Consider the following 25,362-nt stretch of genomic DNA (forward strand, 5'->3'; position numbering starts at 1 on the left):
TCAGCGACAGCTTCGAAGGGCAGAAAGCACAGCAAGAGTTTAAGAAGCGTTGAATTAAAGCTCCAGACCAGTGCCTAGACAAACTACACATATTACATTGTATACACCCCGCAGCCTGCAGGGACAAATGCTTGTGATGTGGGGTCACACCAACACCGTACCATATTACATAGGAGTGCGTGCTACGCAACACAGGATACCACGAGGGAGCAATAGGTGGCACTGCTGTCTAGCTCTGCCCTTGACGACCAGCTCAAGCTGATTTAGAAAATGAAGAAGATGGCAAGAGCCAGCGGAGCCTTTGGCTAGGGGCGTCGACAATTAACGATGCTCCCTACGGGGGCCAACCACAAAAACTGATTAATCCTTCAATAATGTTTCTCTGCCAGTTTAAAAAGAAAGGGAGCTTTGCCGCAATACAGAAGTGTAACACGGTCAAGCATATGCAGTGTATTGTGGTGAAGTATACTAGACGTGTGAAGAGGATACTGCTACAGGGCATAGTATGTGTTACTCATAATTACACACACCTTAATTACACATGCGTGCACCTGGTGTCTCCTATCACAGTTCAGTCGCCGACCAATTTTCCGGACCTCGCGGGAACTGAAATATAGTAAAAAAAATTTAACAGTCCGAAAAACTTGTTCAGCCAAAAAAAAATAACATTTATTAGGCTTAGAACGGCTTTAAAATATCTCTAATAACGTCCTGTCTCATACTATGCTTGGAGGCAATCAGATTTGCTTGGATTTGCGCAAGAGTGACATCGTCTCTGTACACAGTCTGACAAGAGCGTCACCGGCAGTCTGTGATATTCGTTGCTGGCGATCGGCATGAACATAGAAGAAACGAGCAATGTTTCTTGGCACCACTTGGCTCTCGTGAAGGCACAGGAGGTGGTGCCGGTCACACAAATGAGAAGACGCACAAAGATGCGATGTCATCTCCGACACACCTGTTCTGTGGACACACCTTGTGCAAATAGCAATTGAAACTTTAAAATAAATAAATGAATAAAAAATCGATCCCGCATTGAGTGATTATGACAATAGTGCTGACTAAAAAAAAGAAATAGACGAGAAAAAGTGCCGACCCCTAGAGCGTTTTGTCAGCCAAGGAAGAGCGAGCATGGCCTCCGAGACTGGAGGATGTCGCACACTCTCTATTGAAAGCGTGCATATCCCAATCTTGGAGGCTATGGAGCGGGCCACTGGAGGCCAGGCCTGGCCAAGCCAATAAAAAATCCAGCATGGCGTCCCCCAAGCTTGGGTAGCGTGGCTCGGAACGAGTGATTTAGTCCAGAAAATTGAACTTTGGGGTCTAAGTTCGTCTGAAATGCATTAGCTCTATGGGAACCCTGACAGCGCATTTATGAAGTCTCGAATATTCATCAAGTCCAAATTTTTGGGGTCCAAAAAAACCGTCGGTGACTGTACTGTCAAACCCGGTGATAACGAACAGCATGATTTTCCGGAATTTGTTTGAAAAACGAGGTATTTTGATATAGCTGAACCTGCTTTACACAAATTTTAGTACCTAGTTCGTCACAAGGAATAGTGTGAAGTCGGGCGAAAATGCGCTGTTGAAAGTAATGCCATGCCACTCACCACACATAATCTGTTCTGAAAGCAATTTTTTGTCCATCAATCTGCACTTACTTGTACTAGGTGGTAATTTTAGCTTGCAACGTGCACCCAGAAACTGTGATGAACTGTGAGGATTAATCCTCGCTGATGCGTCGCCTCAGCCGTGAAGTGACGAAGTCGCTCATTATCACACTGCAATCCATTCATCAAAAACATCCAGCATAAAGAGGACCAGAAACTCTACAAACTAACCAAACACAGACGCACACAAAAGGAATTAAGTCCCCAAAGAAAGTGTCAAAGTCGGAAAGGGCCTACAGTTTCATGGTCTGCACTGGAGCTGCGAGATGAACACAAGGTGGCGACGGAGGCAGCCCTCAGAGCATAGAAGCGGTGTTGAAGACAGGCACTGTTGAAGAAAAATCCTGGTCACCCTCAGGCGAACATCTGGGATCCAGTGATGCAGGATAAGTCTGGTTGCGGCATTGAGAACAAGGGCAGGTGGCCTTGGCACGGTAGAGGTCTCGACGCCGGACACCAAGTCAAATGGCTTCACCTCTGCTCCCGGTGCATGGACTTCATTTTCTCGATGACGCTCGGCATCTTCCTGTGTGCGATCATGAGAATGCGGTTCGTGAGAACACAGTGACCTGCCCCTGGAAGGTCGCCCTGGTCCAGTAGAAGGCACGAAGCACGGGTGTGACGCCCGACGACTTCACTCCTGCAGCTGGAGCACTGGCGAACTCCTTCCTCCACGCAGGCTTGTTATTCCACTTCTCCACTTCTTCTTTTTCCCCTGCTCGCTTGTTGTTCATCTTCGAATTATTTCTTCAGCGCGCTCGTGCCACTGCTGCAGCATCTCATTGTCGCCATCGCATGACTGACCCACTCCGATCATGGCACTCGCGCACTTGACACATCACAGAAACATCAACGTGGATTGCATTCTCAACATGTGAAACAACGTCAAACAACTCGTCCGCTATTTTTTTGGAAAATGTGAGTATTAGAATTGAGTAAATGCAGTAATAATTATTCTATGGGGAGTGCAGAGTTGCATGGAGGTCCGTCATCTTGTGCGCCAAATGAATTGTGATTTAGAGGCAGGTGTTTGTTTATTAAAGTTAGCTCTGACGCTGCAATCATTCAGCTAACGAACAATGCAGTAAACCCTCGGTATAACGAAGCCGCTTTACTTGAATTATCGCGTTATTCCAAATTTCTCCAGTCCAGACCCAAACACATGCATTCTAAACCGGATTACTACCTATTAGCTGCTCCGCTTATAGCGAACTGTCAAAGGGTACCTGCACCTTTGCAGCGGCACTGTGCACTGCGATCAAGAGCAACTGTCATGGCGCCAGAGCTAGTCAAAACAAAAGAAAGCCAAGAAAACTAAAGGTACAGCTGGCAGCGTGGGGACGCTCGCGCGCTTGTTCCTGTGGAAACGGTGCAAGCTCAACTGCGTGACTCCGCTCCACCAACAGAGAATTGTGGATAAGCCCTGGACCTTTTCACCTGCCCTCGCTGGCTGGCTCGGGCAGCAAGATAAAAGAATGTTGCTACGATTAGTTACCTCTAGTTTTATTCAGGGGGCTTCATGCCGAGTGAGCGAGCGAGCCCTCTCTGTCGGCACACCCTTTTCCTCCATGCTGTGTGCACACATTAGCACTGCCGAGTGGCGGTGCCATCACGGTGTTGCGGTGTAGCGCACAATGGAACAGGCAAATGCTACTCCGCACCGCCTTCCGTGTGCCCGACGCACCCAAAGTTATCTGAACCAAGACATCCTATTGGCTCCCTGCTGCAGCTTGCGCAAAGGAGCCAATCGCGACCGAGACATTCGATCCCGATCTGGCGCAGTCACGATCGAAAATGTGCTGCATGACATTCGCATTAGACTTCCATGAAGTTGTGAGACAGAGCCCTGCTTTTTACTACTAGCGTTTATCGAGTGCCGTAAAACCTAATTCATTCAAATTTTACAGGATGGAAAAAAATGGCAGAATTAACCAAATGTCGAATTAAGGGGGGATGAGGGGATCGGAACTAACTAAGTGACCCCAACTATGCTGAATGGAAGCAGCAACACCAGTGCCAGAAAAACACTGATGTGAATTCTGGAAGAATGGAGGTTGAGGCTGCACTACAGCTCTTCAGGCGCTCCTTGAGCAGAAATGATCTACGTTACACAAACATAGTTTGTGACGGGGACAGCCGCATGTTTCGCACTCTATGTGATGAAGAAGTTTATGGTTTTGTGCAGCTATCTAAAGAGGACTGCATAAATCATGTTAAAAAACGAATGGGGGCTGCACTTCGCTCTTTGGTGGCCAAGGCAAAGAAAGGAGAGCCACTAGGTGGAAAGGGGGGCCTGACACAGCAGCTCATCAAAAAACTGACAAACTACTATGGCCTTGCTCTGCGGAACCACTCGGAAGTCGAGGAAATGCAAAGGGCAGTAATGGCAACGTACTACCACATCACATCAACAGATGATGAGCCCCATCATGAGCTGTGTCCCCCTGGCCCCCTTAGCTGGTGCAACCACCGGTCAGCTGAGGCAGAAGGGCAGCCAGCACCAGCTCACAAGTACAAGCTTTCAGCTAAAGTTGCTGAAGCACTCCTGCCTGTGTACCAGCGCCTCTCAGACCCTCAGTTGCTGGCCCGGTGCAGAGGAGGCAAAACTCAAAACGCGGCTGAGAGTCTCCATTCAGTGATATGGTCACTAGTATCAAAAGACCAGCATGCCTCACTGTTTGCTGTGGAAACAGCAGTGCACGAGGCAATTTCAAAGTACAACTCGGGCAGTCTGAAAGCTTATTCAGACCTGTGCACAACATTGGGCCTGCGCCCTGGTGCCCTCTCTCTTCAGCGGGCTGTCGAGAAAGACTCCCAGCGAATGAAGAAGGCACACAAAGTCCATCTCCTGAAAGGACAGAGGGCTAAGAAGTCACCTGCTGCCAAGGACACCAAATTCTACAATGCAGGAGCATTCTAGACAGTGTGTGCCAGTATGGAACTTTGAGGCTTGTTTTCTCAAAAGTTTGTTTTGAGCTTATCACCTCGCTCGTGGAAAGCATAGCACGGCAATGGGAGCACGGATTTTAATCCTGTTTGTTTTGCTGCAATTGGTGAAGTGTGCCTTATGTCAAGACAGTCTCAGATTTACCATTTAGGCTCACCATTTTTTTATTACACAATAATTGGAGCATGATACATTCTAAACATAAAGAGAAGGTGCATACTATATCGTTTAGAAGAAGAGCAGAGAAATTTAAAAAGAAATTAAGAGAATCTTGACTTAGACTATACTTCTTAGTAACTATTAAAAACATTTACAGACCCATAACCCATTTTGCTGTCACGCTAGGCTTTCCACGAGCAAGCAACATGTGAGCAATATATAAATAATGATAAAATAAAAACTACTGAAGATATGATTGTGAAACTTTGCAGCTGTCTGTTTGATGCTATTTCGAACCTGTATGCCAAATTTCATCACTCTAAGATAAAAAATGAAAAAGTTAGTTCCGATCCCCTCATCCCCCCTTAATGAGAGTATCTAAACAATAAACAATTATTACTACGTCAACATGCATTTATTTACTAAACGAATGACGCAATCCTATTTCCATTTTGCACAAAAGCAGTATGGAAGCTGCAATCCTGGTCATCTCGTGACTGATTGGTTCTCCCAGCGGCGAAAGTCTTGTGACTGCTTTCACAGCACGACGACAGGTTGTGCCTTCATCTGAGACAGGCTTTTAACTTCTGAGCACACATCCCAATTATTTTTTAATGAGCTAGTCACCAACATATTGTCCATCCATGACGAGATACAGTCGAACCCTGCTACAACGAACGCCACTTCAACGAAATGTCCGGTTCAACGAATAATTCTCAGTTCCCCGTCAGCTGCCCATAAGAGTCAATGCATAAATATCCTCACCACAACGAACACTTTTTCTTATGCCGTTCCACTTTAACGAAATCTGACAAAGTAATTCCAGGCTCGAAATTTAATTTGCCGCGCAGGAAACGCAATTTCGAACATTTTGCACATAAAAAAGCGTCTGCAAAGTTATCATCGCGTGTTGGCACCACAAGAAACTGAGCATGGGGGCCGCCATTGCTCGATGGCGACGGCGATGAGACTGGCCTACCTTTGGGATTGGCTTGAAACTTTTTAGCCGCAGACAATCCAAAGCCGACGCTCAGTCGTCTCGTCAGTCCATGCTGCATCTCGGCGCCGTCGATGCGTAGTTAGTGCTGTTCGTGTTGTGCACATGTTGCGGTGTTCGATTTGATCAGAGAAGCCGTTCTGTTTTAGCGCGCTTTCCGACATGGCGCCGCCATGTCGAAAGTTTTTATCCCTGGAGGATAAAGCTCGGATCCTGGCCGAAGTCGAAAGGGGAGAGAAGAAAGGCGACGTTGCGAAGAAGTTTGGGATTTCTCCCAGTTCACTGTCCACCATCTTGAAGTCAAAAGAAGCAATAGCGCAAGCTCTTGCTTCAGGTACATCAGCCAAGCGGAAGAAGCTGACGCCGTCGGCGCACGTAGACCTCGACAAGGCCATGTACACGTGGTTTGTCGAGACGAGGGCGAAAAACACACCCATCAGTGGAAATGCCGTGCAGCAGAAGGCCCTGAATTACGCTTGCCTGCTGGGAATTGACGATTTCAAGGCGAGCACAGGCTGGCTCAGCAGATTCAAGGCCCGCCATGACATTGTCGGCAAGACGCTCTCTGGCGAGTCGGCATCGGCAGACACAGGCAGCGCATCCGCCTGGATCTCCACAAACGTTTCGGCGTTGTTGAAAGACTATGCGAAGTGTGACATTTACAACGCTGACGAGACAGGCCTGTTTTACGAGATGCTGCCATCTAAAACCCTCGAAATGAAAGGTCAGCGTTGCCACGGTGGGAAACACAGTAAGAAGCGCGTGACCGTGCTGCTGTATGCCAACGCGGACGGATCCGACAAGCGCCCACCGCTAGTCATTGGGAAGAGTGCAAGGCCCTGTGGCTTTAAAGGCAATAGGAGCCTTCCCGTAAAATATGTCGCCAACAGCCGCTCCTGGATGACGCGGGCCATTTTCTCCGAGTGGGTCACGTCATCTGACTGCGACATTAGGAGGCAGGGCCGGCAGGTGTGCTTATTGCTGGACAATTGCTCCGCCCATCATATTCTGGATGTGGAGCTCACAAATGTGGAGCTGAAGTACTTTCCGCCGAACTGCACTTCGATCATACAGCCACTTGACCAAGGTGTCATTAGAAGTCTGAAGTGCGCCTACCGCCAGCGAGTGATGCAGCGTCTCCTATTGAATGTGGAGACCGGTCGCGACCGTAGTTAGACCTGTACATGGCGCTGCAGATGATGGCTGCTGCGTGGGCTGCAACTGGACGGCCAGTTATCGCGAACTGTTTCATGCACGCTGGCTTCAAGCTCAGAGATCCAGACACCGACTCCGCTGAGGATCCTGCTGACTGCAACGGAGCAGAGCATACGCCAGTAGACGTAACTGCGTCCTGGGTGGCCCTTCAAGGTGCCGGAAGTGTGCCATCCAGTGTCGAGCTGGACGACTTCATCGACGCTGACATCAATGTGATCGCCCGGGAGGAATTGAGCAATGAGGACATCATAAAAAGTGTCCGCGACGACGGGGGGCAGTCGGATGACGACGAAGTGCCAGACCTGCACCCACCGGCCACATCTCGCGTACTGGATGCATTCGATGTCATCAGAAACAGCGTAGCTGTGCATGATGACGACGTCGCGATGCAGCTACTCGCCGAATGCGAAAATCGAGTCATGATGATCCTAGGAAAAGAAAGGAAGCAGTCAACACTGCTTGACATCTGGAAATAAAAGTTTGTTTGTGGTTTACCAGTTCAGGTTAGCCATATTTTTGTGAATTTCACAACAACGAAATTTTCGCTTCTACGAATTTTTTTTCGTGCACCGTCAATTTCGTTGTAGCGGTACTCGACTGTAGCCGGTGCTCTTCGTGCTCGACAGCTTTGCACCGAGTCAAAACTAAACAACTGTTTGCCGCAACTGCCGCGGACAAAACTGTGGCAGATATTGATGCTTCAGGACTTGACGGTTCTGAAGGCACCCGGCTGATGCATGCACTGGTTCAAAACTAGGCTAGCATTGGCTATAACTGCTGCGAATGAAACCAAGGTTGCTATCAACGCAATCATAGATGGCGACTATGCAGTTTTGGAAGCACATGGCCAATGCGTGCTCAGAGTCAAAACGAAACGACTGTTTGATGCAGCTGCTGTGCAAGAAACCACGACCACTATCGATGTGATCATGGATGACATCTATGCAGTTACGAAGGCACGCGGCCGATGAATGTACCGAATCAGAATGAAACGACTACTTGCGGAAACCGCGGCCACTATCGGCACAATCCTGGATGGCAACCTTGCAGTTTTGAAGGCATGTTGTCAAACCGCGCACTGAGTTAGAATAAAATGACTGTTTGCCACAACCGCTGCGAAAGAAACTGCGGCTGCTATCAATAAAATCATGAATGGCGACTACGCAGTTATGAAGGCATTCCGCTAATGCAGTATTATGCGTGGTGGTAAACGCAAGCATAAAAGCTTTAAAGGCACGAATAGGCATGAAGCATTCTAGTGTTACTGTCATTCACTCTTGATTTCCACCGATAACTATGGCGATGCGGACTTCACCGCTTTCTTTCGATTGGACGCTAGCGCAGTTCTTGCTCTCTTGCGGCACAAATTTCGGCACTCCCTGCTCACCGAGCTCCGAGAGTTGTCTGAATTAACCGATGTGCAACCATATACGTCCGAATTAACGAGAGTGTGAATGCAATAAATAATGTATACGGCCTGCTGGGACCAGAGGACGAATCGGATTTTCCGAATTAACGAGAACCAAAATAATGAGGTCTTGCTATAGAAGCATCCCTTCCTTGGCTTCTTTTCTCGAGCTGCTATCTTAAATTCTCAAGATGGTGTTCTGCGTCATTCCTAATCGGTAATGGTGGTGCTTTATCTTTCTTCCAGTTTCAGTATCAAAAAGATCTACTTTTGTAAGCTTTTCATGATGCATTTACTCGTGTATATATGAAATGTAAGATTTTGCACGAAAGTCTCTCTACATCTATGCTATCTGAAACTAGACATTTTTTTTTTTTTTTTACAACTTCAATTCAATTGACCATTAGTTTGGTATTTTCCTGTAGAGTCTCTTCAAACTCTCAGTATTGTTTGTGGTATGAATTCTTTGAGTACCTTTCGAGTCGAATATCAAAACAGAAAACTGAAAGCCAGGGTTGTGCTCTTTGTCAGCGGCCTTTTTCATGATTTTCATTCTTGCATTGTGCAACACTCACAGCGGGCCCTAATGACATTCTCACGCCCTTTGCCATTGCGCATTGATACAGGTGCAGCCAGGTGCGGGTGCCCAGACAGCACGGTTCCCGGCGTTTGCCTCCCCTGCGTCGACGCTGGAGCACGATGCCTCCCTCGCCAAGACTTGCTGCAGTGTTGCACACGCGATGCAGCGGCTCCTTGACAAGCTCTGCCGCTGCCATGGTCAGCTGTCCAAGGCGCCTCATGCACTCAGGTCAGTAAAAACAGGATGGCTGCATTCATTGGGAGTACAGCCGGCGAAGTCTTAGTTCTTGATTCACACCATTTACGAATCATTGCTTCGAAATCTAGGTATGCTATGGGTATCAGCCTTGTGGTGCTTAACTTTTTCGTTACCCTGCCTATTCAAATCGATCACCAGTAAACGATGCTTTAGATTGCCAATTTTGACTTAGTGGAGCTGTTTCTTATAAGGCCATCCAGTAGTTAGTACAGGCACTCCACTTTCAAAGTAAGCATAATCGTAAGCATGCCGCTTACGATTATGCTGCACTAGCATCAAAATTTCGTAATCAAATGACGCCCAGCACGTCACGAATTAAATTCTATTGCTGGCTTTGCCGTCCAACAGTTCTGAAAATGATGCCACTTGTTTACTAGTGAGCTTTGGTTTGGAGTCCAAGTAGTTTTATTCCAGTAAAGTGTATTTCTGAAGGTCCGCCACTTGTCCAACGTGTGGATCCGGCTTTTGCAACCAGTTTCCAAGAGTTTCAGAAATGCTTCTCTCGTAAAATCTCGGAAATGGGCGCTGGCGGTGTCACTGCGCAGTTATTGAAAGTTGCTCCGATGGCATCGTCCTACGCCGCTGTATCGAGAGAAAAGCGTCCTGCTCGTAACTATGCTACACCCGCACTTGAATTTAGTGACGAGGACTGACGTTATGATTCTGAAGATGACTGTAAAGCATCTTCAAGCTCTGACACCGGCAATGTTTTGAGTCAGCATGGGACATCCGTAGCTGTTCACTGGCGAGTTTCCTTTACGGCCTTGAGCAGTCTCCTTCCTTGTGCTTGCTTATCTGCCAATCTTTTTTAATGACCTGAGAGCTCTACTGATTATCTTCAATGTGCATACTTCGCTTGATTATGATGTGCTGCCATCAGCAGTAAAGGAACTTCCGTTCATGCCAAGAAGGCCGCCTGTAGCACATCTCTGCCCAGCAATATGGATCAGCTCAAGACAGCTTACAACAGCGTGGGATTTCTTTCTACTCTTCTTCTCTGCAGAAGTGATAAAGACTACCTGCAAAAATGCAGATTGGTTGGATGCATAATCTTGTGGTTTCCCAGCTACGCTGAAGGCGATCGGTCCTGGAAGAGGTGCATGACTCTAGACGAACTGGTGAAATACGTTCCTTGGACTTCACATCGGACCATCCTCAGAAGATGCCGAAAAGGCAGAATTGCAAAATTTGTTACGAGGACCACAAAGTTGAACAAAAACCATGTTTTGTGGGAAAATTGTGGAGTGCACCTATGCATCACAAAATCCAGGAACTGCTTCACCGCATGGCATGAGCGATGAACTGGTCTTAGTGTCTTTTTTGTATCCGAAGAATGGCGGTGTACAGAGCATTTGTTTTTCTCAGACACTATTCGTGCGTTATTTGTCTTTGAAATGTATATTCTGATTTTTCGATTATATTAATATTTTTTAGGTATCGTGTTTTTTTATTGTTTTTATCAACTGGTAACAAAAACGACGCTTTCTAGAATTTTTATGTTTTACATAAGAATTTTTTTTTTTTGGTGACATGTTTTTGGAAAGAGTATTTCACTATGCACAATATGTTATGCTGCAATGTGTGCAGAAATATTATTTGTAGTGGTAAATAACTGTTTTCCGAGACCTATAAAAAAGTACAATTTTTTTCGCGATAACGAAAGAGTTAAAGGTGTTACTGAAGTGAAAGTATGTCACACTTTTTCTTTGACCTTTTTAGGCAGCTGTAAATACCATAAATGACTGTACGAACTCTCCATTCCTCGAGAGTGCCACAATTAATTGCATCACCTTTTATTTGATTAGTTGAAATGTTTGTAAAATCCAACGCTCCTTTCGACGTGATGCAAGGGACCGCAGTAGTACCCTGCTGATGTGTTTTCTCTGGGACTGCCAGAGAAAAGTGTAGTACAGTGCAGTCCACTTATAACGATATCGAGAAATACGAAAAATATGATCGTTATAACCGATGATCGCTATATCTGGACTGCAGTTATAAAAAAAAAAAAAAAATTTAAACCCGTTTGCGCTCTTTACCTTTGCAGCTCTGAACTCGAATTCGCTACTTGCTCTAAAGAATAGATGACGTATACAGTAGGCCGTGAAAAACAAACTTTATTTCTAGCGCCAATGACCGTGTGAAGGATTAGGCGCGCCGAAATAGTCCGAAATCTGCACTTGCTTTTGCGGCAGCTTCAGCTTCACAACCGCGGTGTGCATGGATTCCAGCTGCTGCGCGAACACTGGCGGCAATCTTTTAGCATGCATAAAATCAATTAAGGAGTCGATCGACGACAGTGCACTTTGCGTGGTCATCGTGGTCGGGGTCAAGGAGCCACCGTCGATCTCGTTGTCACTGTCGCTGATGCCGTCGCCACCGTCGCACAACTTTGCGTCTGTCGAGACAGCACATCTTCGGCGATCGCCTCGTCGGTGACCTCATCGCAGAACGAGGCAGCACTGTCTGCAGTCAAAAACTCCTCCTTCGACACACCACCTGTGTCACCAGTAGGAACGAGCTCCCAGAGCTCGGTTATGTCAGCGACTTCCACCGGGTGGGTCTCAGCGGGTTGGGGAAGTTCGTCCTTACGCACAAAGCCCGCCTTCTTGAAGCAATTGGTGATGAACCACTGGTAAAGCGCCTCTTCAACATCGGCGTACAAAGGGTCTCTAACCCCTTTTCCGCTGATCGGAATGGCCGCTGATAGCTCCTGCCTTCACAATCGCGGGGCTCCTGGTTTTCAAGATGGTTGATATCGTTAACTGGACGAGCTCATACTTCTTCACGAGGGCGCTCACCTTGAAGCCGCATCGAGAGTCCTGCAAAATATCCATCTTCGTGTCAAGCGACACAGCTTTGCGCTTTGTCGGCGCCATCTTCGAACTGGGTTGAACCGTTTGTTGCACGCTGCTTCGGTGGCGTCAGCCTGCTATCGCGAGAGAGACGCGGGACGGGCGCCACCGCGCCGCTTTGCTTGTCGCTTCCTTTTTTCTTTCTCTCTCTTTCGGAGCGACTGTGGCCGACGCGCATGAAGCAGCTAGCGCCATCTTGTGGCGCGCTGCGCCAACGTTGGCTGCGCCTACTCGTGCGCGGGCGGGGCGAGACGCGCTGCGCGGTAATGGCGGCAGATACGAACTTACGGAGGTAAACATCGCCTCGCCTCGACATCGTTCGTTTTAGGGAACTAAGCAACGCAAACGTTACGATTATTCGGCACGGAAAACGCCGTCCAGACTGCAAAATTTTGATCGTTATATCCGATATGCGGTGAATAACCTATCGTTATAAATGGTTTTTTTCCCCATAGACCTAATGCATAAAATGACACTCTCATGTCGACCCATCGTTATAACCGATATATCGTTATATGTGGTATCGTTATAAGTGGACTGCACTGTACTCAGGAAATATATACATTCGAACCCAGCTATATCGAACTTGCAGAAAAACTCCCATCAGTTCGATATAGGGCATAATTCGATACGAGCCTGCTAAAGAACTGGGCGTCATAAAAGCACATACCATTTATAAAATCACTTTATTGGTGAAACTAGTATAGTTTCGCATGAAATAGTCCTGTATTTTCTTCTGCTTGGGAAATTTCGCTGCCTGCGATGCACGCACTTCTCCACATCGTCTAAAGAGTCGGAGCAGCTGAGGCTGCAACCTTCCGCATTCGCGCAGAAGCACTGGACTAGTGCGAGCGCACCAGTCACCTCGGAGGGTGTAGGCTAAGGACCGTCGTCGCTTTCCTCATTGTATCCACTTTCAGTTGTGCTGAGTACGATGTCGGCAATGTAGTCTTTGTTTTCGGGCTCTCCCGTGGTCGCAACACCATCATTTGCACTCATAAACTTGTCCACCGTTGATTCGTCAACGGCTTCAGGAAATTCTGACAGCTCGCTCGAAACTTCGGCGACCCTGGCAACAGCTTCGTCCCACCAAAGTGTAACATTAGTCGCGGACACCCTATGAAACACTGCTGATGAGGCCTAATGGCCTAGGCCAGTGGTTCTCAAAAGGGGGTCTGTCGCAGCCAGTTGTGGGGCTCTGTGAAACCCACGACTCCCCCTGCAGCAGCAAAGAAAGCCCTATAAAAAGACAAAGGGGGGGGGGTGGAAGCACCCCAGACCATAGGCCGAATGTACAAGAAGCCTCACATCACAAAACACCCCCAAAGACTACAAATTTAGTGCCTTTTAGAGAACTGAGAAGAAGGTGAAACTTTGAGAGTTGTTTTCTCAAAACAGTATTTTTTGCCTTATTGCTCAGTTTCTGGAGTTGATTTCTTTGTTACCGTGAAGCATATTGTTACTCCGTTTCTTTTGTCACATTCTTTGGGCTACAGTGCAGGTTGTGACATTATCGCTTTCTTATCTTGACTCTGTAAGTTTACGATATGGCAGTTCATCTACCCTGAAAGTGTGCTTCATGTGAAGGTTACATAAACAATGACACTTCCAAAAATTTGTGTTGCGAAAAAAAAAAATGCAAGAATGTCACCTCCGGCATGCATTTGGCTATGCAGTCAATACTTAACAAGCTTAACAAGTTTTTTAAGTTCCCCAGGCTCTCTAGAAAGTTTTGCAGGGAGAAAAATTCTGCTCAATAAAATTGAACAAAATCTTCTCAAGATATTGCTCTGAAACTTTTATGGAAGCATCAGGGAGACACATTAAACATTTGTGCCAATTTTCATCAAAATCCATGAAGAAATAAGGAAGTTGGTCTTCAAAGCCATGTCCCACCTTAATTGGTGGTGGGGAGGGGCACTGGCCACCCCACCATTATAGTTTTCTCACAGCAGCCCTGCCATCCCCCTGTATTGATTTTTTGCATGCAGCCATGTTAGAACAATTATCGGTTATAACAACAGAATTTTCGTGGCACTTGAATAGTATAGGTTGTTTCAACTGTATAAGACAGAAAAAAAAAAGTTACTTTTCTATGTCTACTCAATTCTTTGAGAAAAGAATTTTGGCGTTACCCTTCATAACGACGCAGGCGGTCGGTAGGTTTCGCTTTTGCTCGACTCTGTGCTGCCCGTGTTTTCACGTTTCAGCAGTTTTGTTATCGCTTAGGGCAGCACTGATTTTGCTGGCTCATAAAACATGCACACTACAATCAGCCAAGACTGAGGCCCATCACAATAAGTGTTAGAAGATGGTGTTTATGTTTCAGCATGTGCTTCTCTTCCTCTTTTGCACTGTCAGCTATGACTTGGCGCGGTTTCTGGCTGAACTTTTTAATTTTTTTGAAGAAACAGTTGTGCTTGCTGTTGGGTGCCATTTTTACTCCCTGACGGCTGTGAAGGACGGTGATGGCATATGCAACGTCAAGACTCCCCACTCGGGGGAGGCCAATTTGAATTGTGTTACAGCTATGTGGTACCTTCAGGCGCAATTTTCTCTTAAGATAAGCCTCTCCTTACCACAAGACAAGGGCTGCGAGGTTTCTCAAATGGTATTTTAACAATCCATGCACATTTAATGTTTTCCTTTACATGTAGTGTCCCTTAAGGGAACATACACTATGTCCTGTTACAGCAGCCCCTTTCAACTTTTAGTATGCTTGATCACGCAACACCACTGTATAACGATGAAACTGACTTTTGGAACTGGCATTATGCAATGGTTCTTAGACCCTTGCTGTACTTTCCGCACTTCGAAGGCATCGGCGAGGGTGACAAAAGTGGAGTTGGCTCTATTTTTGACAGCGACAAATACTTTCAATGAAAAACGCGGCACCGAACAGCAAGAAGCTTGGTAGCGAACGTTGAAGAAGCTGGGTGTCACGTTGAAGAGTGCACAGCCTAGCACTAAACACCATTTGGCAAAACACAAATGACTATGGCCGCCTGCAGACTGCCGTACAAATGTGCTGGTGGTAGGCTGCGTGTGCAGTGATTGCTTCGATTAATGCTGTTTCACACCTGCAGTCATGGAAAAAATGCCTGAAAAATTGGACGGTGAAAGGTTTCAGCATCCAAAATTTCGGGCGTCCTTATACGTTGGGTCTATAGAGTACATGGCAGCGCTGTGAAGGCGCCCAAATTATCGGCACGTCCTAAAATCAGGCATCTGAAAAATCCTTCTAATCTATTGTGAACATGCTGCTAGTCGCGAGAATGTGCTGTTAAATTAGGTTTAGCTTCTAAAGGATTTACAGTTGTCGACCGATAACTTGGACTCAATGAGAACTGCATAAAAATGTTAAATATTTTGTTCGACAGAAAGTGAGTGGCTCATTCTACAAGTGGCCAAAAATGTGTGTTGTGTTCATGGTAGGGGTGTGCGAATATTCTAAAAGTTCAAATATTATCAAATATTATATCTTCAATATTCATATTAAATTTGGAAAATAGATATTCGAAAATGTTTGAATATTCGGTTGGATACGAATGTTCGAATCAAATCGAATATATTGATAGCTGTGCGGGAGAAAATGTGGTTCTTAGCATTTGTTTCTATTCAATCTAAGAATACTGGGGCGATATTGTGCTCAATTTTGTGACGATTTCGTACTGCTAGCGAAGTTTTGCCTGTAAGGACACTTAGCTACAAAACGTCTAAACCATGTGGTAAAGCCAGCCTCTCAGTAGCAAGAGCCACGAGTTTGCGGACAGCTAGGGTGCACTTTTTTTTTTTGCAATGACATCTCCAATTCTAAGCTTAGTTCTTGACAGCAAGTGCCATGAGTGACAACTGGCACAGGGTCAAATGCCTTCGAGTAAACAGGCATTTGATGAGGTAAAATAAGGCACAAGCTTGCGAGGGCAGCTAGTAAGAATTACTGAATTTTTCAAGTTAACATGAGCCAAATGCACAATGTTTTAGTATAATGGCTAACTAGTCTAGTTTTTTAACGTTGACAATGAAGCTGCAATGTTCCAACATCACAAATTAGTCCAACTTGCGAATAAATGCATGTGCATATTATTATTCGATATTCGGTTTGATATTTGAAGCTACATATTCGTATGAGAAAATTTTGATATTTGCACACTCCTAATTATCAGATGATCACTATCAGGTAGGCTGGGGCAAATATCAATCTTTTGGTTCGAAGTGAAGTCGAAACGAATATTACTTAGTGTGGAATAATTTCAATGTGAATATTCTGATTAATTGTGGGATTTGTGTAAAGTTCTGACATATGAGCCAGATATCCCAAAAAATAAATTGGTTCTTTAGGTTCTTTCCTTGCAAAGAAATGGAAACGGGCTGAACTTTCGAGTCCGTTTATTTTTAAGGTGTCTTTATATTCACATATTTTTATCCAAAAACACAAGTTCATTTCTTACAACTCCAGCTGCACAGAAAACTTTTTTTACAGGCTCTTGCTCACGGTTAAGCTTCTTTCTACTTAAAATTTTGTGGATGTTGAGGCCGTGAGAGCGTTTTGTGTTTGCCTGTCATGCACCATTCGGATGCTCTAAACAGCAACCCTGACTATGTGACACCGGCAGTTCGTGCTGTATTGCACAAATTCAACTTGATACTTTGTCTACCTGCAAGCTAATCTCATTCCATTCTGCAAGTGCTTAGATGAAAGAAGTTTTTTAATTTAACTGTGAAATCTGGGTGCGTTTAGAGCACTGCTCGGAAGCCATTCCAATGTATGCCATCAACACTTTTCCTTGCTGCAGTTGTGTTCTAGAAGAGCAGACTGAGAAGCAGCTGGCGAAGTTGAACCAAGCGAAGACCATCAACAACCTGCTTGACCAACAGCTCAGGATACTCTCAGTCAGGTGAGACTGCATCAGGTACCGCAACCTCTGATGACCGAACAGTTGTGGAGGGTGCCAACGAACGCTTTGCCAATACACGAGGTGCTGTCAGCCTGTTAGGTCTGTGCATATTAGCAATAAAAATAAGGTTGGAGTGTTACTCGTAATGTGAAGCGCTTATACGATGGCTCCCACAATAGTATGTGCTGTAAGATTTGCATTGTTTTGTACAATATTACTACTTCTTGTTGGAATAGTTGGTTAATAATTTATTGCAGTGGAAAAAGACAAAGTAACAAAGGAAACAATCAGACAGGAAAGAATGTCGCTTGACAGAAAAAAAAATCGGTCATTTCCTTCATTATTTTGTCTTTTTCGAATGCAAGAAGTTTTGTAAAGTATTTGTTCAGGAAAAGAGTTCCAGATGTGCATGAACAGCACTCTTCTGAGAAAAAGAATTGCGTTCACGCTAATGTGACAAGCATATCGTATCAACTTTTAATTGTATCGCATTTAATGCAAACGAGGTAATTCACTCGAAAGGTTGTACTGAATTAAATGTGCCAAGCAGGGGTAAACGGAAGCGTATCGTATTGGGGAATTATGGGAACGCATTCACTGGAGGATGACATCTGGCTAAGCAGCATGCTCCCAGTATTCAGATTTGTTTGTTATAACCAGCATTGCAGCATGGGAACATATTTAGTAAGCAGTTCATTTTACCATAGAACACATACAAAAGTTGACGGTGCATCGTCTGGTCATTCATATATTGAGTATTGCTCTAACTGGTATTGCTGTGAGTGAGTTCTACTGTACGCATACTCAATTACTGATATATAATTTGCTGTTAATGGGGACCTTCGTTGCAACCCTGCATGATCTGAAGAGCAGATTCCCTGGTTGTAATTTTAGCAGCTTTCACATGACCCTATGCAGAGTCATGCAAGAGAGATTTTGCATGTGAGAATCAAAAATGCCCCTGGCCATCGTCACTGCAACATCAATTAGTCACGCACATGCTATAGAGTATGGTCTTCCTTACACTCCTTTGTTCTGCAAGTTTTTTTTTGCTTGGTCGCTTGAAGCACGGCAAAGATGCAAAAGCTTGTTGCTAGTCAAAATGGCATAAGTGGCTTTATGTTGCGGTGTATGCAGAAGGAAAGCCACTCTATTAAAGATAATGAAAGTAGCACATTTTTATCCTGACTGCCACATTGATGTGTGTAAAGTAAGGTTGGGCAAATATTCAATATTTTCTGATACTCTATCGAATGTTATGCTAGTTGGTATTTGCCTTGGGTCTAATTTCAGTATTCGAAGCAAACTAATATCAATTTGAAAACATAAACCGGCAGTTTGGGTTTTAGCAAGCAAGTCACATAGCTATTGACACAGCTCATAGCCAAAACAAGCTACCATCTTTACTCGCATAATGATTGCATTTTTTTTTTGTCAGAAAAATTGACGCAAATTCAGGGGTCCGATCATTACGCGGGTTAAATTTCCTGCAAAAAGAAAAAAAGATTTTTTTTTCGCCCCATGTTTGCTGCGAAATGCGGGTGCGGGACACCAAAACAAAAATGCTGGCCGGCGGAGTAAGCCGAACGCTCCAAATGCGATTTTTTTTCTCTCATGAGTACATTACATGCGTTGAAACAGTTTCTTCCATATTAGTAATGGATAATATCGGCAAATTTGCGGCAATAACGTAGCCATGTCCACTTTGAGGCGACAGAAACAGATGGGCGCGCTTAGCTGCCAGTGACATAGGAACACAAGGCGGGCATGCTGCAGAAACTGCAGCATTTGTCTTCACTACTATCCTGATACGGCAGGTTTCCGCTAAGGGTGGGTGAATGTCTTAGCTATGTTACAAGCATTGGCGTATGAATGGGGTACACTTTTAACGTATCAGTGCAAACGTGGCTGCTATCATTGCTGCTCGCGATTTGTTGCGTGCCCACGAATGCAGACGAGAAGAATCGAAAGGCGCCCTTTATGTTGTTGACCAAAACCTTTATGAAGCCTACAAATAATAAAGCCAAGGCAAGTTCGGTTGTGGCTTTTTTTTTTTTTTTTTTTGTCATGGAAGTGCATAAAGTGATGAAAGGAATGAAATGGGGCATCTGCTTAAGAATGTTTGGTTCGTGCAGACCGCTTGGTTTGTCTTGAAGAGTCGTTCGCGTAGCATTCGACAGATGGTAAACGCGATCATTATTAGCTAGACTTGGCACACGACATATCGCTGCGGCAAGTTTGGGGTGCGATCATTACACGGGAAATAATATAAATCGAATTGTGACGACGAAATTCAGGGGTGCGATCATTACGCGAGTGCGATCATTATGCGAGTAAATACGGTACATCATTTTATCCAATAATTCATTACATCCACATATGTTTATCGAGGTTTGATTGTATGAGACGCTTTAAGCGATCAAAGATGGCTGCGGGGTTCTCACTTGTCCCTCTAATTCTTTTTTTCCTCCACCATGCTTGCAGCCACTGCAACCTCTGTGACTTAGCAGAGCTGGTCCAACCACAGATGCAGTCCAACGAGCTGCAGCGGCTGGCGCGGACTCTCACTGACAAGCAGGAGAGCCACGCTGCTGTGAGTGACTTTCATCATAGCGGAACCCATCAATAATGCGGAGTTGAATCTTTGCCTTCCCTATTGTCTTGTACGCCTTGTTTGCGCTACACATCACAGTCTGCTGCCATGCTTTTCAGAAGCCTTTCTTGCGCCAACAAATTCAAAACTTGCAGGGGTGGCCACTGGCCCTAATTTAGTTGCTGTAATCCAGAGTATGACTGAATCCTGACGAGTCGGGGCGGAACGTCAGGAAAAGAAGACCAAGGACCGACCACAACAGATTTGGTAAAGTTGCTAGCTCTAGCACTGGCTCTTTGCGAACAAGGCTCCCGTGTGGCAGCCAAAGCATTGACTTTACTGAATATCAAATTTAGCTGCTGCATCAGAGGCGGACAGTTTGGCAGGGAATCAATCGCAACATTATCTCTAAGCTGTCTTCAAGATGAAGAGCATGAAAAAGTGTGTGCAGATGTGACACTTGAAAAGGACGCTTGAAGGACACTTGGAATAACTTTTGCCTCAGCTGGCATAGTTTTTTGCTAGATTTACTAGCCATACGAGCTTCAAGTACATGATTGAAGTGGCCGAAAACTCCATTAAATTGAAATTGTCACAAAGTTACTTCGTTAGATCAAGAAATATAAACACTGTTTTCAATGCAACTGAAATTTGGAAATGAAAAAATAGTTACGTCGCAAATTTCGTTAAATCGAGGTTCATTATGTCGAGGTTTGACTGTATTTGTTTCTGTCATGCTTTAGCACTGCTTCTTTCTGTGTGCATGTGGGTGTGTCTGACATGCTTTGACTATCCAAGCAAGAAGTCCCTGCATGTAAATAAAGTTACCTGATAGATTGTAATCTCTTGTTGCACTTCGACAAACACATGCAAAAAAATAATAATGAAAATATTAAAAAATAAAAGTTCACGCTCTTGTGAAATGTGCTTCTTGCAGATCACGGAGCAGGTGTCGAAGTTGACGGCAGACGTAGCTCACCTAGAGCAGCGGATCCTCAAAGGGCGTTCCCTACGGCAACAGTGGGAGTCGCTGTGTGCCGACGTGCCAAATCTCGAAGGATGGTTGGTACCTGCTACTCTTTGCACTGGCGCATAATTTCAGAGTTGGTGAAACTCTACCGTGCACTTCTCATGCGTAAAAGAATCGCACATGGCAGTTTCAAAGGTTGGGAAATGTTTGTAAGATACAGTCCATTCCAGATATATCACACCTGGACATATTGAATTAGTCTATATCGAGCAGTCATGACATCTCCTTGCAAATCCTTTGCCTAAGTACAGTACTGTATTGGGTGTCTGAAAAGTAACTGTGCAGTGAGAAAATAAACAAGAAAATATAATGCTAATTGCAAATGACATTGTAGTTTGACATGCGATATGATAGTGCAAGACCTGTAGTTTGTCTGATAATGCATGCGGAGTGCACTCTAGGACAAGTGTACGAGAGCAATCCTCATACACTGCAGGAGCCATTACCCAGCACGCTGCACAGATAACTCGAGCAATCCTCCACCGAGTGTTTATAAAGTCAGGCTAAAGTAATAGATCAATGCTTGAATACGTCTTAAGGCATCAATGTTATTGACTACCGAACTTTAGCAATTCAGAAGTTAAGGTAAACGAACGACACGATTTGGGACTACACCGGTACAAGTACTAGTCTGATGACGTAGTGACTCCTCATTATAACTCTGTCACCTGTACTCAATGACTCAGAGTAAAAAGATTATAGCATTGCAGAAAGAATATCTTTTTGAGGTTACCCTCGGCAACTACGCGAGTGGTTCGAAGATTTCATTCTCGCTCTGCTTTGCACCACCCATGCTTTCGTGTTTCAGCAGTTTCATTATTGTGTTGTGCTCCCCTGGTTTTGCTGGCTCACGAAACTTGCACAAACTGCATGTAGCAGAGAATGAGGCCCATTGCAATAAATGTCAAAGATCAGGCTTATGATTCAGCGCGTGCTTTCTCATCCTCATTCGTAATTGTTGCCTCGGTCTTAGCTCGGTTTCTGGCCGCACTTTTGCGTTTTGCAGAAGAAACCGTAACACTGACTGTCAGCTGCCGTTGTACTCGCTGACAGCAGTAAACTGCGGTGATGGTGTATGCAAAATCATGACTCTCTGTTTGGGGGCGGGCAATTTCAATTACGCTAGAGGTATGCGGACCCCTTCAGACAGAATTTTCTCTTGAACTAAGTCTTTTCTTGGCACGAAACAAGCGCTGTGAAGTTTCGTGAAGGATATTTTAACAGTCCACATCGACTTAATATTTGCCTGTAGTGTTTGTCTAACCCAGCACACAAGCTCTTTCGCATGTGGCGTTGTTGATTTTATTTTTCTGTTTACTATTCAATCTAGCTCTGAAACTGCCACGACATATGTCCAGAAGATCCGTGAGAGCTGGCAAGCCCTTGCTAAAGACAAGGCACAAAGAGGCAAGTTTGGTTCTGTGTCTTTCTTTCTCTCTCTTCATGAAAATTATGTGCACGTGGCATGGTCTTCTTGCTCGGCCATCGTGTGGAAGTACCTTTACTCGGTTTTGTGCAATAATTACTAGGGAGAAATCTGGCACTTGTGTCTATGGGAGCTGCAAGCATGCTGCACGGAATTTCAGCCAACATGAAAATGATGGGCTGTACATGGATTTGCCTTTGACTTTGTCTTTTGTTATGATATAGTACTTATGGGGGCACTCCAAGGAAATTTTCACCTGATTTCAGACATGTTAGCCCTGCACTTGTTAATTTGAACGATCCCCTGAGCGTGCCGAGCACAGCTTCCTTCAAGTGGCACGACCAAAAGAGTAAGAGTGGTGCCATTGCACAACCAAAACAAAACAGTGTAATGCGAGTCGCCATAGTCGTCAGTAGAAACCGTGCAGGAACCAGGAACCTTTTGAGTTTTTTTATTCTTGCATTTACTTCCACTCGTGACACTGCTTTGACTGCGTGCCTTCAGTACTGTGTGGTTGCCATTCATGATCATGTCATTAGCGACCACTGATATAGTTGCAGCACTTGCGGCAAGCAGTGCTTTGATTTTGACTAAGTGCAAGGCTCATGCGATGCCACAAATACGACAGAAGCCGTTGAGGAGGAACAGCGATTGCTGCGATCCACGACTGGCATCGAATCCACCAGCTGTATTAACAGCTTTGCTCTATAGACCAAGCGTGCACCGCCGCTCACCCTCGCCATGCCCCCATTATTTGTCACCTATAATCAAACGGCAAACTGACGGCCGCAGCTCCGGAGGCATGAGCTGCGTTGTCGTCGACCTGTTAAGTCCTTGCTTGTAGACCGCCAATGTTGTTGAAGTTTTTGTTGAAGGTGTTCAAACTCTTGTGCTCGTAGATAACAGTGCCACTATATCTGTAATTAGAAACATTGTCGTTCTCTTCGTAAAGTGACAACGCCACCTACAGCGTTTTCCCTCAGTACTGCAAGCGCACAGTGAATTCATCCAGTTGCAGCCTGCATGGCTAAAGTCGTCATTGGAGACGTACTGTACAACATGGAGTTTGTTGTGTTAACTTCGTGTTCACATGATGTAATTCTTGGGTGGGATTTCTTATCGCACCATCACACCGTTATAGACTACGCTCGCGCTGAGGTGGACCTGTCCTTGTTTGGTGATGCACCTTCTGGGCATGGGCCTGTGCCTGGTGTCAACAAGCTTGTCATGGCTACCCTTCCCCTACACTACCCTTCCCTCTCTCAGTGCCGTCTTCGTTCCTGTTTACTGTGCTGCCTTTCTGAAACTACACTTCTGTTCACACCGTCTGACGTGTTCAGTCGCCGCCACCATGCGTCGCTGCCATTTGCTGTCCTAGCACTTCACCAGGATGCCTCCGGAATGCTTATTTCCAACACTAACCTCATGCCCTCTCACGTTAGGCCGTAATGAGACACTTTACCACGTTCAGTCAGTTGTCAATGATGTTATCATGCCTATTGATTCCTCCAAGCCAATTCCGAAGCCTAAGCTGAACGCGTTGACACCACATCTTGCATCTGGTGTCATGTCGCCTTTAGTCGCTAGGATGGCTTCCCTTCACCTCCAGGGTACTGTAGTGGAGATTAAGCATCGCGTGCAGCAGTGGGACACTGTCCGGGCGGTAGGTGCAAGCACAGAACGCGAGCTGTTGACGCCGGCTGAGACTGTCTTCGCTGTGCCCGTCGTGCAGTCCTTCTGCCTGCCATCCAACCTTAATAAACCCCCTTTCACTTGTATACATTTTTAATTGGGCTCTGAAATTTGAAATTCCTCAAAATAAATGTTCTGAAATTTGAAAACACGCACTCTCGTTCATACTCGCTTCGCTTATCGTAAAAACCAGACCGCTTATACTTGTGCCCACTCCCCCTCACCGGCACTCGCCTACATAATCATTCACGTCCACTCTCAGTTTCTGCCACTCGCCGGTGTTCATGTTCAAGTCCACTTAAACTCACAGTCACTGACTTTCGTTCGTGCTCATGTTAACTGGCACTCACTCCTGATCAGCTTCATGCCCACTCAAGTTCGTCGGCACTCACTTAATGTTACTCCTCCTCGCTCACTAACACTGTAGCTCATGCCTGTCAAGTGAGCATGGAGCAAGTATGTGCCAGTATGCTTATGAGTGAGCATGCCAACCTATGCTTAGATTTACATACTTAGATTTACGAAAGAACTCCAGGTGGTCAAATTTCCCCACACACACTTTTGGCAGAACCTCTCGTAGCTTGTGCATTACTTTGGCACATTAAACTCCGTAATTTTTGGCAACGAGCATTGCTGTCACGTGGAGACTTTTGTGAACTCTTCTTAGCTGTGCTGTGCCGTCAACTTTATTTTCTGCAGCTTCTTCCTCCTTTATTTTAACTGGTGTATTCTTGTTGCTTTCAGAGTTGTCATTCCATGAGAAGCAGTTCCACATCTTGGAAAAGTAAGTGCGAGTTTGTCACTTCTGGACTCTGATTTTCTATATGCTATGATGTGGAGGAGATTGTCATTCAAATGGAGAAATAATTTATTCTGCAGATGAATCGCTGTTCTTCATCTGTCTTGGGTGAGCAAGCGGGAGTAAGAAATGCTGATGGCCATGTTATGACTAGCACACATGCATGCGGACAAGCACAAACACTCAGCTGCACACACTCTCGGCTTCGAATGACAAAATGCTAAGCAAGTTAGTAAGTGTTCATGGCTGGAAAAAGCAGGCATAGTTCTAAACAAGGGCGCCAGAGGCATTTTCAAACCTTCCATCTTTAGAATATGAAAAAATATGGCAGTGAATACCAAGAAATACAAACCTTTTTGAAACATACACAAAATTGTTTGTTTACTCGAGTTGTTGTTTGTTCAATAAAGTTTTGCGGAGTTTGTTCTACAGGGTTGCTGTGATCAGGCATTCTGCTCTGTAGTCACAGCAAGTTTGATCTGTGCCACAGACAAACAGAAATGCCAGTGACATTCATGCAATATTCACATCCTAGCAGTCAAAGTTTTGCTTGCTGTTGCACCTTGGTTCTATAAATTGGTGTTGCTGCCGCTGTCAAGTCTCAATTATTAATCGGTCTGAAAAAATCAGTTGGAAGCTGTATTTGTACTCTCTTGGAATCTGTTTTCCCCCGAACTAGACACAAATGAAAAATCATATAATTATCGGTGTCAATATGAGTACCGTAAGCAAGCTCCAAAAGTTCTACAGCTTGCGATAAAATCGTAAAAGGTGGCAGGTGTGCATTTGTGTTGTTCTTTTCCTTCCTCTTGTGCTCGTGCTTTGCAGATCTGCCTTT

The 25,362-nt window shown here is 45.2% G+C and overlaps 1 protein-coding gene and 1 pseudogene across 1 annotated transcript in view; both read left to right on the plus strand.

The window, feature by feature from the left end:
* The window catches only part of LOC126528456 (serine/threonine-protein kinase TBK1-like), a 113,000-nt gene that overhangs the window by 64,543 nt on the left and 23,095 nt on the right, over window positions 1-25,362 (plus strand). The window contains exons 11-16 of the mRNA XM_050176336.3: window positions 9,023-9,204; window positions 16,883-16,984; window positions 19,469-19,577; window positions 20,515-20,639; window positions 21,938-22,014; window positions 24,470-24,509. Coding sequence (XP_050032293.2) covers window positions 9,023-9,204; window positions 16,883-16,984; window positions 19,469-19,577; window positions 20,515-20,639; window positions 21,938-22,014; window positions 24,470-24,509 — 635 coding nt within the window. The remainder of the gene's footprint in view (window positions 1-9,022; window positions 9,205-16,882; window positions 16,985-19,468; window positions 19,578-20,514; window positions 20,640-21,937; window positions 22,015-24,469; window positions 24,510-25,362) is intronic.
* Window positions 6,272-7,464, plus strand: LOC140213178 (tigger transposable element-derived protein 6-like; annotated as a pseudogene).

This window comes from Dermacentor andersoni, chromosome 9, assembly GCF_023375885.2.
Source record: "Dermacentor andersoni chromosome 9, qqDerAnde1_hic_scaffold, whole genome shotgun sequence".
Lineage (NCBI taxonomy): Eukaryota > Metazoa > Arthropoda > Arachnida > Ixodida > Ixodidae > Dermacentor > Dermacentor andersoni.